At 59.8% G+C, this 17,902-nt stretch overlaps 1 protein-coding gene across 3 annotated transcripts; it reads left to right on the plus strand.

Annotated features, from left to right (window-relative positions):
* Positions 1 to 2,564: 2,564 nt before the first annotated feature.
* Jak3 (Janus kinase 3) lies at positions 2,565 to 16,894 on the plus strand. 3 transcript variants are annotated; one of them, XM_046437208.2, is made up of 24 exons: positions 2,565 to 2,696; positions 4,289 to 4,541; positions 5,111 to 5,234; positions 5,494 to 5,605; positions 5,700 to 5,845; positions 6,224 to 6,518; positions 6,964 to 7,086; positions 7,181 to 7,338; positions 7,777 to 7,888; positions 8,082 to 8,268; positions 8,745 to 8,872; positions 9,070 to 9,201; positions 9,735 to 9,819; positions 10,397 to 10,524; positions 10,859 to 10,991; positions 11,151 to 11,302; positions 11,410 to 11,560; positions 12,114 to 12,253; positions 12,323 to 12,512; positions 13,108 to 13,232; positions 13,472 to 13,644; positions 14,118 to 14,235; positions 14,471 to 14,581; positions 15,461 to 16,894. In XM_046437208.2, exons 2-24 carry the CDS (start codon positions 4,358 to 4,360, stop codon positions 15,566 to 15,568), a joined length of 3,315 nt encoding a protein of 1,104 aa, XP_046293164.1. In that variant the 5' UTR covers positions 2,565 to 2,696; positions 4,289 to 4,357; the 3' UTR covers positions 15,569 to 16,894. The 3 variants fall into 3 exon arrangements, with proteins under 3 accessions (XP_046293164.1, XP_046293165.1, XP_046293166.1); XM_046437209.2 differs by having other exon boundaries at positions 2,590 to 2,696; positions 3,630 to 4,541; XM_046437210.1 differs by lacking the exons at positions 2,565 to 2,696; positions 5,111 to 5,234 and having other exon boundaries at positions 4,428 to 4,541.
* Positions 16,895 to 17,902: the final 1,008 nt, after the last annotated feature.

Below are 17,902 nucleotides of genomic sequence, written 5' to 3' on the forward strand. Positions count from 1 at the left end.
TGACATTATTTATGAACCTTCTGCCAGAAGAAAATTTAAGGTGTATATACGTCACCTCTGTCCTGCTCTCAGGTGATAGCTTGGCTTCAGGTCTCTAGCGACGGCAGCACAAATGCTGAGAGCTAGTCACAGAGCAAAGTGCTGCCCTCGTGAACCAGGAAGCACAGGAGGGGGGGAAAGCAGCAGGCCCCTGGATTAGGATCTAGGGACCTCCTACTTGGCCCATGTCCTAGAGGTCCCACCCACTCCCAGTACTACCACCAGGGACTAAGCTTTCAACACATGGTCTCTGAGGGGGACACTCTTGGTCACAGGGTGGAGAAATCTGAGAACGGTGACTCGTGTCCATGGCATGGTTGGTACCAAATTCCAAAGCAACCTTCCTGCTGGGACATTAGAAACCCTCAAGGATTTAAACTTATGAAAAAAAGAAAAAAAAAAAAAAATATATATATATATATATTAATGTTTGTGTCACTGAGTTCCCAGTTTTCCCTGGGCAGGTTTCGGGCTTTGTCCCTAGACCTTCCTTATGGGGCTTCTCTGGGGCTGAAGGCGTCACCTCTGTCCTGCTCTCAGTCTTCTTGCTCATTCTCAGAGTATTGCAGAGAATGTCACCCAAGGTTGTCAGTGGCCCAGAAACCGGCCAGTCCTTTTGAAGGGCCGAAACCTCAAGTTTGGGGCCAGAGAGGAGGACACAGGTCTGTGTCTCTGGGCTGTGGCTCACAGAAAGTGAAAGAAAAACACTGAGCTAAGCCCCCACCGGCACTTCCTGCCCCACGAGGGCAGCTCCACCGGCAGGGGACACATGTCTACCCGCGTCCCTCTGTCTTATGCTCCAAGTGAGGCGCCCTGAAACCTGTCTTCTCAGGAACACCCTGATCACTGTCACCCTGACCCCGAGGCCCTTCCCGGAAACCTCAAATCACTGTGGCTCCTCCCACTTGTCAGCCTGTCCCAACCCGGCCCTTCCCGGAACACCCTGATCCCATCCACCCTGATTTAGTGCCCTCCTCCCCAGAAACCCCCAAACCTCAAACCACTGTCTGCTCCTCCCGCTTGTCCTTGGGTTTCAGTCTCAAAGTCCTTTCCTCCAGGAAGCCCTCCTGGCACCTTGGCTCCGAGGGTCCCCGAAATCGCTTCGGGGTGACAATCTACCTTGGCCTCCACTAGACCGCCAGCTTTTCTGGGCAGGAGCGGGGCCCTCCTTGTCCCCCAGGCCTCACACACAGGTGGTGTCTGGCAAGCACCCAGAGTTAAAGTCAACAAAATACTCATCAAAGTCAGGACTTACCATGGGATTACAGAGACAAAGAAGAACTCTTAAATCTGTCCTTAAAGCTCTACTTCCTCTTGAGGACACTGGCTCAGCTGTGTGTCTGTGTATGTGTGGGTGCATGTGTGTGTGTCGCAGTACTAGAGATTGACTCCAAGGGTAGCTCCCCCTGAGGTACACTCCCAGCCCTTTTATTTATTTATTTATTTTTAATTTTGAGGTAGAGTTTGTAAGTTGCTGAGGCTGGCCTCGAACTTGTGATCCTCCTTCCTTAGCCTCCCAAGTCACTGGGATTTCAGGGGTCTCTTTACCTGGATGCTGCCCAGGCTTAGCCCCTCCTCCTCAAGGTGGCTTCAAGGCTCTAGTGAATGTCACCAGCCCCTGCTTTGTACCTTCCTGTGGCTCCTGGTTACTCTTTTTTTTTTTTTTAAGTTCTTTTTTTTTTTTTTTTAATATTTATTTTTTAGTTATCCGCGGACACAACATCATTGTTTGTATGTGGTGCTGAGGATCGAACCTGGGCCGCACGCATGCCAGGCGAGCGCGCTACCACTTGAGCCACATCCCCAGCCCCTCCTGGTTACTCTTAGAACAAAATCCACCTTCTCCTAAAGACCCTGAAGTCCCAGGATCTGGCTCCTGCTGACACCCCGGCCTCCCACAGGGGTCTCCTGGCTGTCCCCCTGAACTGCTAACCCCCCTCTGCCCTGGCTGTGTCCTCCCGGGTACCCCTTCTCGGGCCAGTTCTTAGCCCTGCTTCAAGTCGGGACCCCTTTGCGTCTGTCTCTCCTGTCACCACGCCTTTACTATCCTGGATAATTTGGCTTGTCCTGGTTTGCTGCCTCCCAGCCAGGCTGCCGACCCCGAGGGGGCAGGGCTGTCCCCCTGTCTTTCTAGGGCCAGAGTCCAGGGAATGATGGGGAAGTGGCTGAGTATTAAGAAGTCTCCCGAGAGAAGCACCTCAGAGGAGAGCTTGACACTGCTTGGGCCTCTGTGTCCTTCCCGGGGAAACCCAGCCCCTGCCCTTCCCTAGGTGCCCATCAGTTCTACTGGGCACCAGGCCACACTCGTCACCCGTGGGTAAACCCCAGCACCAGCGGCTAAGCCACGAGTGGACCTGGGGCCCCCCGACCCGCTGACATGACCTGGGCCCCATCTGTGCGTCGCCCCTTCCCCCGAGTCTGGCTCTCCAGCAGCTGGACTGAGAAGGGCTACCCCTGCGGAGTTCTGGAACTTTCTGCCCCTCCCTGGCCAGACCCTGCCGCCTCCCCTCCCCCACCCCCACAGAGGGCTCTGACTTTCAGTAAATGACAGAGGCTCAGGAAACCAAGGGGCCCGCACAGGAAGGAGCCAGTGGGGCTTTCCTGCCTGGCCTCCCGGCCTCGCTCGGCCTTCCTTAGTCCAGGGTTCCCACCGCCAGGTAAGAGCTGGCGGGGCCACAGGCTCTGGCCACCCCTGGGGGGACGGTGGTGGCTGGGGACGGCTGGGCTGGTGGAGGGACTGAGGAAGCCTAGGAGACCCGGTCCTCAGGCTCCAGAGCAGCGGCGGCTGGGCCTCTTCTCCAGGGACAGTGCATCTCTGGCTCTTGGGGTCCCCGCGTGGTCCTGCCTAGAAGAGCGCCCCAATTCTAGCCCTGCGCCCCTGCAGGAGGCATTGCGCATGCGCCGGGCCCCAGGGGGCCAAGGTCGCAGCCCCCACTCCAAGCCCGCCCGAGACTAGAGGGCGGCCTGGCTCTGACAGGGGACCTCCGGGGTTAAAAAGAGGGGCATTTTTCTGGGCCCAAATTTTACCTGTGACTTTTACTTTTTTACTTTCAATATGCGAAAAAAATATATATATCTTAAGATTTATTTCAAAAACAACAGTACTGTGTCCAGGAGGCCCTGTGATGCTGGCCTCTGGTGACACTGGGGTGTCCCTTGGAGAACATTCGCTCTCCTCAAGCCTCCAGCCAAAATGGTACCCACCACACCACTGGACCAAGTGTCCTTCCCGTCAGTGGACAGGCATTTGTTGGACACTCCCTGGGCTGGCGTGGAGGACTGTCCCACCATGTCCTCGCTGTGGGCCTGGGTTGGGTCCAGCCAGTCACCTCCCCGAGACTGGAGGGGGTTCGGCCCATTTTACAGCTTGAGAAACTGAGTCCATGAGGACGAAATACGGCAGGGCTGGAATTTGAATCCAGAGCCTGGGGGCTTCACGCATCCCCAGCAGGAGGCTATATTATGGGGGTGTTAAAACATAATTTATGCTGTGTCCCGTTTCCTGCCCTGCGGGGGCCCCCCGTTATTTTGGAGCATACACACAAAAAACCTTTTTTTTAACCCAAGGTTCTCTCTGGGTGTCTCCTCAGGTCAGTTGCAGTCCATCTTGAAGACCTCTGTGTTTTTTCTCAAAGCTCCACCCCTTGTCCCGCCCAGTTGGGGTCCCTGAGCTGAGGCGGTTGCGCAGGAAGGAACCACAGACTGGGAGGTGGAGGGGGTCGATTTCCTCCTGGGCCCATCCAAGGAGCTTTCTTGCTATGGGAGCCCCGTGGAGCATGGGGTGGGGGACGGTGGCGCAGGCCTGCAACCCCAGCAGTTCTGGGGGCTGACCCAGGAGGATTGCAAGTTCAAGGACCCCCTGGGCAATTTAGCCTGACACGGGGGAGGGAGGCAGAGAAGACCCAGAAAGCACTGTCAGTTGTCACCTGACTGGACCCACCCCCAGGGCACATGGGGCACCAGGTGCAGAATCCTTCAGCGGTGACCTCAAACCCACAAGGAAGGATGGCCGTCCCTATCCCTCTAAACCCCACAGGCACAGCCAGCAGCCCTTGGCTTTTTGGTCCAGCGAATCTGCACAGCTGTGATTGGTTGCTCAAGCTGCCCCGGGGCAGGACGGGGCGGGGCTGGTTGCAGACAGGTGTCCACCCGGACCCAGGTGTCCAGCCCCAGCACAGCACTCACCGGGGCTGATGGCTCCTTCCACACCTGCCCATCAGCTCCTTCTCCTGACTGTGTCCCTCTCCAGCTCTGCCCTCCCCGCCCAGAAGCCCTGAGCCCTCTGGAGAGGACTAAGCGCCCCAGGCAGGCTGCACCCATGGCACCTCCAAGTGAGGAGATGCCCCTGATCTCCCAGCGCTCCTGCAGCCTCTCCTCCTCGGAGGCTGGTGCGCTCCACGTGCTGCTGCCTCCTCGGGGTCCCGGGCCTCCTCAGAGGCTGTCTTTCTCCTTTGGGGACCACTCGGCTGAGGAACTGTGTGTGCGGGCTGCCAAGGCCAGTGGTGAGTGGATCCCTAGAGGACTGGGTTAGAGGGAAGGACAGGGCTGTGTGGGGCCCAGACTGGGAGAGGAAATAGTTGCCTACAGGGATCAGCCCTGGAGCTGGGGCTTTGAGGGATGAATAGGAGTTTGGTCAAGGAGGAGGATGGACATTTGAGACTCTGAAGTGTGATGGCACGTGAGAACAGCTGGTCATCCTTTGAGATAAAAGAAAGCAGAGGGCAGCCAGGCGTTGTGGCTCACCCCTGTAATCCCAGCAGCTTGGGAGGCTGAGGCAGGAGGATCTCGAGTTCAAAGCCAGCCTCAGCTACTTAGGAAACCCTAAGCAACTCAGGGAGACCCTGTCTCTAAATAAAATCCAAAATAGGGCTGGGGATGGGCTCAGTGATCGAGTGTCCCTGGGTTCAATCCTGGTACCAAAAAGAAAGAAAGAAAAGCACAGAGTTGGGGAGGGCTTCGAGGGAGGCTGAGTGACGTGTCCTAGCTGAAGGTGAGATAGAGCCCTGTGAGCCTGCGTGGGGGTGGCCCAGCAGCCCTGGTGCTCAGGAGGGAGCTCACGGCCCTCTCCTAGGCATCCTGCCCGTGTACCACTCACTCTTTGCCTTGGCCACGGAGGACTTGTCTTGCTGGTTCCCTCCGAGCCACGTCTTCTCTGTGGAAGATGCGGGCACCCAAGTCCTAGTCTACAGACTGCGGTAAGAAGCCCCTCCCAGCCCCAGGGATCATAACATTTTATTGTCTCCCTGAACTTTGAGGACATGATCACAGCCCAATTCATAGATGAGGCTAAGGAGGCCAGAGAGGGTGGTTCACTTGCTCAAGGTAACACAGCAAAGCAAGGGTAAACGACCTGGGCTCTGAGAAGCCTTGACCAAGTCTGCTACAGCACCCCAAACCCTAATCCTGCTGAGGCCAGGTTGCCCGTTACCCAGGGCTTTCTCCTTTCTCACGCAGCTTTTACTTTCCCAACTGGTTTGGGCTGGAGAAGTGCCATCGCTTTGGGCTACGCAAGGACTTGGCCAGTGCCATCCTGGACCTGCCCGTCCTGGAACACCTCTTTGCCCAGGTGGGAGTCTGCGGGGCTCAACCCAGAGGTGGGATCCCAGGGTGACATGGGCTAGTGGCTAGTGGTTGCTGACCTTCACTGTGGCCTACCCCAGCACCGCAGTGACCTGCTGAGTGGGCGCCTGCACGTGGGTCTCAGCCTCCAGGAGCAGGGCGAGTGTCTCAGCCTGGCCGTGCTGGACGTGGCCCGGATGGCTTGTGAGCAGGGCCAGCGGCCTGCCCAGCTCCTGAAGACCGTCAGGTGAGGCCTCTGCTGAGCCTGGCAAGGAGCCAACGTGGCCCCCACAGGGCCCAGCCCCCAGTGGGGCTCCCCGACCAGCCTGTGTGTCCATGTGACTCAAGAGTCTCCATGAACTCGGTACCCCCCTCCAGGGCTCCAGATGGATGGAGGTCTCTCCTCCTGAGCTCAGAGACCTGTGAGGTCCTTGTTTGTCCAGTGGATGCCAGTGGCCTCCCCCCCACCGAGGTCCTGCCTGCCTCAGTTGTGTTCACGAATGTGTCCCTGTCTGCCTCGTGTCCCCACGGAGGCTGCAATTGCCCCTAAAGCTTGGTTTGTGTGTGACCTTGGAGGACCCCTCCCCATGCTGTAGGCCACCTTGCTCCCCTCCAACCCCCACAGCTACAAGGCCTGCCTGCCGCCTGGCCTGCGCGACCTGATCCAGGGTCTGAGCTTCGTGACCCGGAGACGTATTCGGACCACGGTGCGCTGCGCCTTGCGCCGTGTGGCGGCCTGCCAGGCGGACCGGCACTCGCTCATGGCCAAGTACATCATGGACCTGGAGCGGCTGGACCCTGCTGGGACCACCGAGACCTTCCGCGTCGGTCTGTCCGGGGCCGCGGGTGGCCAGGATGGGCAGGGGTTGCTCCGTGTGGCTGGTGGCAGCGGCATCTCCTGGAGTCCGGCAGCACAGGAGGTGCGCGCTGGCACTGGACCGGGTTGCACCTGCACCAGCTGGGAGGGAGGGGCCGACGAGGGGCGGGGTCAGGGGCGGGGCCTAAAGGAGGGTGGGAAAGTGGGCGAGGCTCAGGAGGGGCAGGGTTGGAGCCATTGGCAAGTGGTGGTGGGCGGGGCTTAAACAGTGAGGGAGGGGCCACCCAGGGGCGGCAATGGAATGGGAGGAGCTGAGAAGGGGAGGGGACTTAGTGGTGGGCGGGGCCAGAGGGCTAACAGAGGGTCCAGGAAAAAGGCGGGACTAAGGGAAGGGGCGGGGCTCCAAGAGCTAGGGACCCAAGGACGGGAGGAGGCGGGGCTTGGCAGGGAGAAGTAGAGGGGAGAGGCCAGGATGGGCATGGTCGGTGGGATCCAGGCTTCCAAGAGAGACTGAGACCCCCAGCCTCAGCCCTTTCCCAATTTCCCAGGTCTTCCAGCCCTTCTGTGACTTTCCAGAAATCGTGGACATCAGCATCAAGCAAGCCCCACGGGTTGGCCCGGCCGGGGAGCACCGCCTGGTCACTATCACCAGGACAGACAACCAGATCCTGGTGGGTACAGCACCCCTTGCCCTAACACTTCCCCAGAGCGGCAGGGACACGGGACCCCGGGGCTGCACCGAGCGCTGATGGGGGTTCTGCGCAGGAGGCCGAGTTCCCGGGGCTGCCCGAGGCGCTGTCCTTCTTGGCTCTGGTGGACGGTTATTTCCGCCTGATTTGCGACTCCCGCCACTTCTTCTGCAAGGAGGTGGCACCGCCACGGCTGCTGGAGGAAGTGGCCGAGCAGTGCTATGGCCCCATCACGTAAGGACTCACCCCTGCCGGCCAGCTCAGGGTCACTCCCCTTCTGGGCCCTCAATGTCCCAGATTTTCAGGAGCCCTGGACCAGCGGTCAGGTGCTCAAAACGCACAGGTGGCACTCCATGAGGATCTGCCTTCTGCTGCCAAGGGCAGCCTCTCTCCTGCTTCCTGCTTCCGACCCGTGGGACCCCAGGGCCATTTCCTGGAAAGGCCCTGATGCCTGGGTTCACCTACAGCCTCTCCTTAACCTCCCAGATGAAGTCCTCTGCTGACTTACGCGGGGGGGGGGGGGGGGGGGGCCGGGAGAATGTTCCTTGATGAGGGTCCAGGGCTTCAGAAGGATCAGAATTCAAACCCAGTCTGGCCTCTCGGCGGCCCTCTGTCTCTTGCTGCCGTGGGCTCCCTCTCCGTGTCCTCCCCCTTCACTCCGCCCTCCCTCAGCCTGGACTTTGCCATCAACAAGCTCAAGGCAGGGGGCTCACTTCCCGGCTCCTACGTGCTGCGGCGCAGCCCCCAGGACTTCGACAGCTTCCTCCTCACTGTGTGTGTCCAGGTTGGTGCACCTCCTGGGGCCAGGAGGCCAGAGCGGGCTGCCTGGAGAATGTGACATTCCACCTGAACTGAGCGAGCCTTGGCTCTTGGGGGAAGGGGAAAGGCTTGGAGACCCAGTGAGCGGCCGGAGCTGAGGGAGGAGGGAGGAGGGGAAGTGTGGCCCAGCCCCCACTCAGGGTCTCTCCCCTTTGCAGACACCCCTCGGCCCTGACTACAAGGGCTGCCTCATCCGCCGAGACCCTGTAGGAACCGTGTCGCTGGTCGGCCTTGGCCGTCCTCACAGCAGCCTTCGGCAGCTGCTGGCAGCCTGCTGGGACGGCGGGCTTCACGTCGATGGAGTTGCCCTGCAGCTTAGCTCCTGCTGCACCCCCAGACCCAAAGGTGAGCCCACCCTCTCCCCTGAGCGGGGCCATCCATCTGCAGCCCTGACTTTCTACACCTGTGACAACTCTTGTGTGGTGACAAGTGGCAGAAACCACAGGTCCGGGTGGTCTCTTGGCCCCTGGGCTAGCGTTCAGCCTTCAGGTACAGGTGGATCCAGGCACAGCTGGATCTGCGTGATACCAGTAGCATGTACTTTCTCTCCGTCTCCTTCCTCTTGTGGGTGACAAGAAGAGGAAAGAGTTTTGCTCAGACAAACCCCTCTGAAGGGACAGCTCCGTAGGAACACCAGTCGGTGCTCTGGTGACACCCCCGAAGGGCTCCTTCCTCCCTGCTCACATCCCTGACCCCTTCTCAGGATCTCCTTTCAAATAAACTGTGTCCCCTGAGTCTTCATCTCAGAGGACCCCAAACTAAGAAAGCACGTTGATTCTTGGGGACCTTTCTCTGACCTCTGATTGTCTCCCCCCCCATAGAAAAGACCAACTTGACTGTGGTCCGGAGGGGCTGCGGCCCACCCTCCACCTCCCCTGCTCAGCCCCAGTCCCAACATAAGCTGAATCAGATGACGTTCCACAAGATCCCTGCTGACAGCCTGGAGTGGGTAAGGGTCCCAGGAAGTGGGGGGCTCCCTCAGTCTGGGGACCAGAGACTCAGCTCAGGTCCGCCTGTCCCGCGCAGCCTCGGGCTGTAACCTCCCCAGCCTCCGTTTCCCCATCTGCCAAACGGGGCAGAGGCCGAGCCAGGAGCGGGGCCCCACAGGAGCCCCTCACTGGCCTCTCCTGCTGCCCCCTGCTCCAGCATGAGAACCTGGGCCACGGGTCCTTCACCAAGATTTACCGGGGATGTCGCCACGAGGCTGTGGACGGGGAGGCCCGGGCGACGGAGGTGCTCCTGAAGGTCATGGACGCCAAGCACAGGAACTGCATGGAGGTGAGCCCAGGGGGACAGATGCTGGGGCCAGGGCTGGCTGGAGGGAGGGAGGGCCTTGGATTCGGAGAGCTTAAAAGACACACAAGGCTGGAAAGCAACCAAAGCGCCCCTGCGGTCCCAGCTGCTCAGGAGGCTGAGGCAGGAGGATCCCTTGCGCCCAGGGGTTGAAGGCCAGCCCAGGAAACAAAACAGATGGCTAAGTGCATGGCTAAGGAGGCGTGAGGAGGCCAACTGGCCAGAGAGGAGAGCAATGCAGTGGACATCAGCAGGGGCTGGACACACAGAGGAAAGTTGAAGCTCTTTTCAAACCCAATTCTGTGTGAGAGACTCAAGGTAGATGAGAGTGGGACTTCCGCTCCCCATCAGAAAATCATCATCAAGTGTTGTGTGCATTGATGGTGAACTTCAGGGCCAAAGGAGGCCTGTGGCCAGTTCTCCTGGTGCGGGTTTTTGAGCACTAAGTCCGGGGTCCTCGGTTCCATCCCAGAGTCCAAGGAACTCATGCACCTCCTCCCCCTTCCCGCCCTCTCCAGTCCTTCCTGGAAGCTGCGAGCTTGATGAGTCAAGTGTCCTACCCGCATCTGGTGCTGCTCCACGGCGTGTGCATGGCTGGAGACAGTGAGAGCCCCGCGCCCCACCCAGGCACCCCGAGCCCTGGCCGCTCCTCACCCCCACTCAGCTCTGGAGCGGCAGCACTAGCCATAGCTGAGCCCCCAGTTGGCCCCCAGGGTCCACCAGGTTCCCACCAGTCTCCAGAATGATCTCGAGTCACACGGACCTTGGTCTCCACCTCAGTGAGCTGTGTCCTTGCTGTGCTGCCCTGCACGGCCACATAACCTCTCTGGCCCTGGGTTCCAGTAGCTCAGCTGAGAAGCTATTTTTCGGGAGTCTGGTGTGTGCCAGGAGCTGGCACGCGGCCTGGAAGGTGACAGACAGAGCAAGAAAGGGCACTGTGGATGCTCAGGGGACCCTTCTGGGTAGGGGGCCTTTCAGAGAGTCAAGGGCGAGGATGGAGAAGGGGGGGATGAGGCAGAGTTCTGAGGGCAGGAGAGGCTCGGAACCCGAGGTGAGGAGAGGGTGGGGATGGGCGGGAAGGAGGTGGGCGGAGCCAGCGCTAGGGATCCTCCCACAGAGAGGGGTGGGCGGAGCCTGCCATCACTGCGCACCTCCCTCACCCTGCTCCCGCTGCCACCAGGCATCATGGTGCAGGAATTCGTCCTCCTGGGAGCCATAGACACCTACCTGCGCAAGCATGGCCACCTGGTGCCAGCCAGCTGGAAGCTGCAGGTGGTCAAACAGCTGGCCTACGCCCTCAACTACCTGGTGAGTGCGCTCCAGTTGCGTTGGCAGGAGCTCTGGGTGGGATGTCAAAGAGAACCTCATGCAAAACGTGAGCAAGGGTCTTAACTGCAGGCTGAGGGCTTTGGCTTGGACCAGTGGGGAGACAATGGGGAGCCACAGGTGGGGTGCTTTTTGAGAGGGGGAGGGACACAGTCAGGTGGGTTAGAGGAGCCAAGACAGGACACCAGGAGTCTGGGGAGGTTGCCGGAGTCCATCAGATCTGTAGCGGGTGGGCTTTGAAGGGTGTGTAGGAGTTTGCCAAACAGGATTCACTCATCAAACCCTGGCTGGCATTTCCCATGCCCCGCCCACTCAGGAGGACAAAGGCCTCCCTCACGGCAACGTCTCAGCCCGGAAGGTGCTCCTGGCTCGGGAGGGGGCTGACGGGAGCTCGCCTTTCATCAAGCTGAGTGACCCTGGTGTCAGCCCCACTGTGCTAAGCCTGGAAAGTAAGTGCTTAAGAAAGTGGGCTCTGGAGGTTGTGCAGGAGTCTGCCAGGCAGAACGTGGCTCATCAGATCCTTCCTGCATTTCCCTGTGCCCGGCCCACTCAGGAGCACAGAGGTCACCTCCACGGCAGTGACCCCTGACCTTGTCCCTGTCCCTCAGTGCTCACTGACAGGATCCCCTGGGTGGCCCCCGAGTGTCTCCAGGAGACCCAGACGCTTGGCTTGGAAGCCGACAAGTGGGGGTTTGGTGCAACAGTCTGGGAGGTGTTCAGCGGGATCCCGATGCCCCTCAACCACCTGGACCCCCCCAAGGTCAGCACTCCCACTGGACTGAAGTTCAGCTCCGGGAAGTTGGTGGACTCAGGTGGGGGGATCCTGAGGATGGACTGGGGGTCACCGCCCTCTCCTCCCTGCCTCAGAAACTCAAGTTTTATGAGGACCGGCAGCAGCTGCCGGCCCCCAAGTGGACAGAGCTGGCCCTGCTGATCCAGCAGTGCATGGCCTACGAGCCAGGCCAGAGGCCCTCCTTCCGAGCTGTCATCCGGGACCTCAACAGCCTCATCACTTCAGGTACCAGGCGGGGTGGGCAGAGTGGGTGGGGCTGCAGTGTCCAGTTGGGCCAGTGGGAGGAGCATGGTTTGCATTCGGAGCCTCCCAGGTGCCTGGCAAGGTTGGAGTCGGTGATGACTGCTCACAGTCAGCATGAGCCATGAGGTCTGCTATAACAAACAGGCCCCTAATTCAAAGTTCAACTCACTGGATATTTAGTGTCCAGATCCATAGGCACTTGGCATTTTGTGAATCTACCCAGCTGGCTTTCCAATGACCGGAACTGGAGGAGCACCAGAACACCTCCTGCGTCGGTCCCAGTTCACTCAAATTCTGATCTCATAGGAGATGGGCAATGGGGTCTCACCAGGCCCCTCTGGGTCTGTACCATATATGTGCACTGGGCAAGGGGGCTGCCTTGGCCAGAAGGTGCCTCTTTCCATTTCCCACGAGGTACTCTTTGCCTTGCCATAGTGCACAGAGACGGGTAGTGTGCAGATCTGCAGTTACACAGCAGATCAGCTTAGGTGCCGCCAGAATGAAATGTGCCGCTCACCACTCTCTGTGACCCTAGACTATGAGCTCCTCTCAGACCCAACCCCTGGTACCCTGACACCCCGCGATGGGCTGTGGAGTGGTGCCCAGCTCTATGCCTGCCAGGACCCCACGATCTTTGAGGAAAGACACCTCAAGTACATCTCACAGTTGGGAAAGGTGAGGGGGCTGGACTGAGGAGGCAGGGCAGACCCCAGGCTTGAGGATACCAGCTCTGTCTCTCCCCAGGGCAACTTTGGCAATGTGGAATTGTGCCGCTATGACCCGCTGGGTGACAACACGGGCGCCCTGGTGGCTGTGAAGCAGCTGCAGCACAGTGGGCCAGATCAGCAGAGGGACTTCCAGCGGGAGATCCAGATCCTCAAAGCCATGCACAGTGACTTTATTGTGAAGTACCGTGGTGTCAGCTATGGCCCCGGTGAGCCACCTCTGGGAGCTCTTCCAATTGCACCTACTCCTGCTGTTACTTCATGTGGGTTCAGAATGCCAACCAGGAACGATTCACGTTTGGTAATCTAGATTCAGATGGACATTGGTTCAAACCCTGCCTCTGCCCCTTACCAGCCGGGCAAAACCTTCAGCAGGCCGTTCAACCCGAGTCTCGGTTTCCCAACTGAAAAACGAGCTATTATGAGATTTAAATGTATCAATGTATGTTGTAGAAGGTGCTCAAGAGAAGTACCATTGTTGCTGTTCCTATTTTGTGGACAGCAACACTGAGGTAACAGGACACAAGGAAAAGTGGGAGGTCGGCTGTGGTGGGGTGCATCTTTAATCCTAGCTGCTCAGGAGGCTGAGGCAGGAGGATCCAAAGTTTGAGCCCAGCCTCAGCAATTGAGCGAGACCCTGTCTCAAAATAAAAGTAGAAAAGGTTGGGGATGTAGCTCAGTTTACAGTGGTTGCTAGCATGTAAAAGGCTTGAGTTCCATCCCCAGTACTGAAAAAACAATCAAAAACACCAGGGGAGCTGTCAGGGCCGGTGGGCCTTCGGCGACACCTCTCACCCTCTGCAGGTCGCCAGAGCTTGCGGCTGGTCATGGAGTACCTGCCCAGCGGATGCCTGCGTGACTTTCTGCAGAGGCACCGCGCACGCCTGGACTCGAGCCGCCTCCTCCTCTACGCCTCGCAGATCTGCAAGGTGGGGGGCGGGAGTGAGGGTGGAGCGACCCCAGGACCTTCGGGGCCCATCGGGTGGGGTGCAGGCCGAGGGGCGGAGTTTGGGATCCAGGTGGGATTGCGGGGTGGGGTCGAGTTGGGCTCTGTCAGAGCCGAGCCCAGGAGTCCGGGGTAGGCTCTGGCTTGGGGTCTGGGTCGGGGTGGGGTCGAATTCCGACCCAGTTTGGGGTCCCTCGGCAAGTGCACGCCGCCCACCCGCAGGGCATGGAGTACCTGGGCTCCCGCCGCTGCGTGCATCGCGACCTGGCGGCCCGGAACATCCTGGTGGAGAACGAGGCTCACGTCAAGATCGCCGACTTCGGCTTGGCCAAGCTGCTGCCGCTCGACAAGGACTACTACGTGGTTCGCGAGCCCGGCCAGAGCCCCATCTTCTGGTAGGGACCCACCCTGGGCGCCCGGCCCCGCCCCTACCTGGCACCGACCACGCCCCTTGACCGTAGCCCCGCCCACCGCCCGCGGCGCCCCGCCCCACCAGAGGCTCCTCCCCCTCTCATCTCTAGCCCCCAGCCCAGGCCCCGCCCCGCCCCACCATGGCCCCGCCCACCAGTAAACACTGGCCCCGCCTCCTCCCTCTACTGGCCGGGCCTCCAGCCTTAGCCCCGCCCCTCCTCCCTACCTGGCTCAGCCCCCACCCCTCAGGGTCCTGGCTCCGTCCTCTCCCGCCGCTTAGCGCCTGGCCTTGCCCTGGCGCCAGGTGGGGTCGGAGAACCCTCCTGTCCTCCAGTCAGGGAACCAGACCGCGGGGCGCCACTGGCCTCCGAGCCACCACCTACGCTGGCAGTTCCCTGTCTCGCGTCCGTCCTCGGCCCCCCACGAATCTCAACTCCCGTCCCCCCTCCCCCGCCAGGTACGCCCCCGAGTCCCTCTCCGACAACGTCTTCTCGCGCCAGTCCGACGTCTGGAGCTTCGGGGTCGTCCTCTACGAGCTCTTCACCTACAGCGACAAGAGCTGCAGCCCCTCCGCCGTGAGCAGCGTCCGCACCCCGCTCCCTGGTGGCCCATCCCCATCCTGCCTTCTGCTGGGATCCCCTAATTCTAGGCCCCGTGGGGAGGACCCCCTTCCTGCCACCCACACCCACGGGCGGCCCCTCCCCCTTCCCTCCCCCTTTCACTGCGGCAGACCCCCAGCCCCCCACCCGCCGCCCCTTCCCCCCTCGTGGATGGCCCGTCCCCAACGCGGGCTCTCCCTTTTGGTCCCAGGAGTTCTTGCGAATGATGGGGTGCGAGCGAGATGCCCCGGCCCTCTGCCGCCTCTTGGAGCTCCTGGCCGAGGGCCAGAGGCTGCCGGCGCCCTCCGCCTGTCCCCGTGAGGTGAGCGCTCCGGGGTCTCGAGCTCCCCACCGCCGTGTCTCTTGATTGACAGCTGGGACTGGCTGTGCGGCTGGAGGGGATCCTGACCCCGAGGTAGCCCCTGGCGCCCTGTGTGGCAGCTCACAAACGCTCATCAGAACCTCAGTTTACTCATTTCCAAAATGGGGATAGTAAGGTCTCCTGGGGAGGGAGGCTTAGACTAGGCAGTGCCTACAAGAGCCCAGCTCCGAGCCCTGCCCCCTGTGCGTGCTTCATGAGTGATGGTGATTCTCACGGTTTACGACCTTGTATGTGTGAGACACGTGGGTGGTCATGCACAAATTCATCCACTCAGGTCACCATTCATTGAATGCCAACTGTGTGCCAGACCCTGGAGTGGGTGCCGGGGACTCAGTAGGTAGAGAAGAGACAGATACTCTCTGTCTTCAAGTGAACAGGAGCACCTGGTGGGCATGGGCGCCTTGACATAAGAAACAAACAACAAAAACCTTGGAAGAGATAAACAGGGAGGAATGGTGGAATGGGGTCACCAGGAGGTCCTGTTAGAGGGGGTGATGCCTGACAGAGGAGGAGAAGCCCATCCCTGGGTACAGATGGGAGAAGGGATCCCAGTGTACATACAGGAGGTGCAAAGGCCCTGAGGTGGGAATGACCTTGGTGCGTTTAGATAACAGTGAGGCAGAGGTAGGAGTGGCTAAGTGGAGCAAACATGAGAGGGTGTGCGGGGGGAGATACTAGGAGGAGGGCTTCAGGGCAGGGATCCACTGGGAGCCGTGGGAGGAGAAATGGGATGGAGATTAATTTCTATTTTAAAACTGAATGGGAGTCTCGTCCTTCCAGCTGCCTGGGCCTGATCCCACTGTACTCCCGTCCTTTCAGGTTCATGAACTTATGAAGCTGTGCTGGGCCTTGAGCCCACAGGACCGGCCGACCTTCAGTGTCCTGGGTCCCCAGCTGGACGTGCTGTGGAGTGGAAACCGGGGGTAGCAGCCGAGGGCGTCAGAACTACGCCTTCTCCGCTGGCTCATCCCAAGGGCAAACCTGTTCCCCATCCTCTTTATATCTCCAGAACTCAGATCTCCGTGTGACCTCAGGCAGAGGACTGCCCCTCTCTGGTCCCCTGAGGCCTTGGGAGGGTCCCCTGCTTCATGAAGATCCCTCCTGGGGCAGATGACATTGGTCAGCAGCCTGGTGGCCCCAGAAACTTGTAAAGATGCACGGCAGATGGCTCCTGAGCCCTGCCCGCAGATGCAAGGGACAAAATTCAAGCCCCTCCTGGCTTCCCATCCCTTCTTGGTGTGGCCCTGAGTTTCCTTTCTTCTTCCCAAAGTGGATACGATGTAACTTTAAGTATATGATCTCAGCCATTGCTTTTTGGGGGGTTCTGGGGATTGAACTCAGGGGCACTTGACCACTGAGCCACATCCCCAGCCCTATTTTGTATTTTATTTAGAGACAGGGTCTCGCTGAGTTGCTTAGGGCCTTGCTAAGTTGCTGAGGCTGGCTTTGGACTCATGATCCTCCTGCCTCAGCCTCCAGAGCACTGGGATTACAGGGGTGCACCACGGCGCCTGGCGAGGGCATTGCTCTTTGACCCAAGGATGAGAGATGCTGTCCTGCTTGGGGTTTGCAGGACAGAGCCTGTGTCTGTTCCAGATGGAGTAAGGGGACGGGAGGCTGGGGTTCCAGTGTCCCCCTAGCCATGCCTGAGTGTCCCTGGACTTCAGTTTCCCTACCTGTCAGTAGGACCCTTTCTGTCCTGACCCTCTAAGGTCACACAACAGATGATATGAGAGCCTGGTGGGAACTTTTGAGGCAATTGAGAGAAGGAACAGCATTCCTGGCAGAGAGAACAGCATGCCAAGGGTGAAGGGGCTCAGAGTACGGAGGTGAAGAGCCCAGGTTTTGGAGCCCACCTTTCCCCCACTTACTGTGTGAGGGTGGGCAAGTTGCTTCTCCTCTCTGGTCTCAGTTCTGCAAGGGCAGAACTGGCCCTTTGGTGGTAGAGGCAACTTCCTGAGGCTGGTGAGGAGGTGTCTGGTTCGGGTTATGCTCCCGTCACTCTTATTTATCTGAAGGGTTTTCTGTTACTTTGCCTCCCTGTGAAGCTCTTATTCATCTCTCAAAACCCCAGCTGTCATGTCCTTCTGTGTGGCCCCCACACACGCTGCGCCGGCCCTGTCCTGCTCTCCAGTCCAACTACTGACATGGGGGGCTCTTTGGGGCCTGAGCTGAGGTCTTCGCTCAGGGTGGGCACACAGTGGAGTCTGGGAGTGTTTGTTGAATGAATAAAGGATTCAGTGGGAAGGAGGATTTGTTGGTGTACTTGGCGTCTGAGGGTCTGACAGGGCTGTGGGCCAGGACACTTTGGGGGTCCACTGTGGGATTCTTGGGCCAGACTGGGGAGGAGGGCAAGTGGGGGAGACCTTGGCCAGAGGACAGGCCTCCTCCCCTCCAGCCCAGCTGCCGGCCTTGGCTCAGACCGTCCTGGGAGAGCTGATTACAGGTTCCTGGGGGGCGGAAGGAACAGCCTGCTCTGGGGTCAGAGGGCAAGGCTGGACAGCAGAAGGCAAGGCTACCAGGATGGGGCCAGCCTCAGCTGGGGCGGGCCAGCCCCCATGACACAGAGAAGGAGAAGGGGGGAGACAGGGAGGCTAACCGATGGAGGCCAAGAGACTTAGAAGCAGAGACCAAGGACCTCAGAGGTCTCCATCCCTGCTCTCTCAGCCCCAGCAAGGCCCCGATTTGATGGGAAAAGGGAGGGAGGGAGGGGGCTGCTCTGGGAGGGAGCCAATCCGCTGCCCATCCAGCTCCCCTCTCTCAGCCTCAGTTTCCTTCTTTGGCAAAAGGGAACCATAAGATTCCCCCCACCCACCCCCTGGGCCTTGGGCAGGCCCAGGACACACGGACTGTGCCCGTCTCCAGCCTGGCTCCTGGGAGACCCTGTGTGTGGAGACCCCCGCCCTGGGGCTTGGAGGAAACCCAGGCCCTGCTCAGTCCCCTGGGGCCTTGGACAGGCCTGGGGTCCCTGTGTGGACCTCCGTTTCCTCACGTGTGCAGTGTCAGGGACAGGAAGTGTCTGAATGCTGCTGAGCTCAGGAGACCCCGTAGCCCCCCATGCTGGCTGGCTTCCCCCTTTCTTTCTCTGTCTGCTGTCCATCTGTCTCTGTCTGTCTGTCTCTCGGGGACTGACCCAGGTCGGGTGCATTCATTTGCTCACACAGGCCCTGATCCCACCCTTGACCTTGGCCCCGCCGGGAAGGCTGTGTTCCTCCTCCAAGGGCCCCCAGCTGGGGCGGCCCAGGCCCTATAAGGGGAGAG

Source organism: Marmota monax, unplaced genomic scaffold, assembly GCF_021218885.2.
Source record: "Marmota monax isolate L192 unplaced genomic scaffold, Marmota_monax_Labrador192_F-V1.1 WCK01_AAM20220418_F8-fsc00021, whole genome shotgun sequence".
In the NCBI taxonomy this organism is placed as follows: domain Eukaryota; kingdom Metazoa; phylum Chordata; class Mammalia; order Rodentia; family Sciuridae; genus Marmota; species Marmota monax.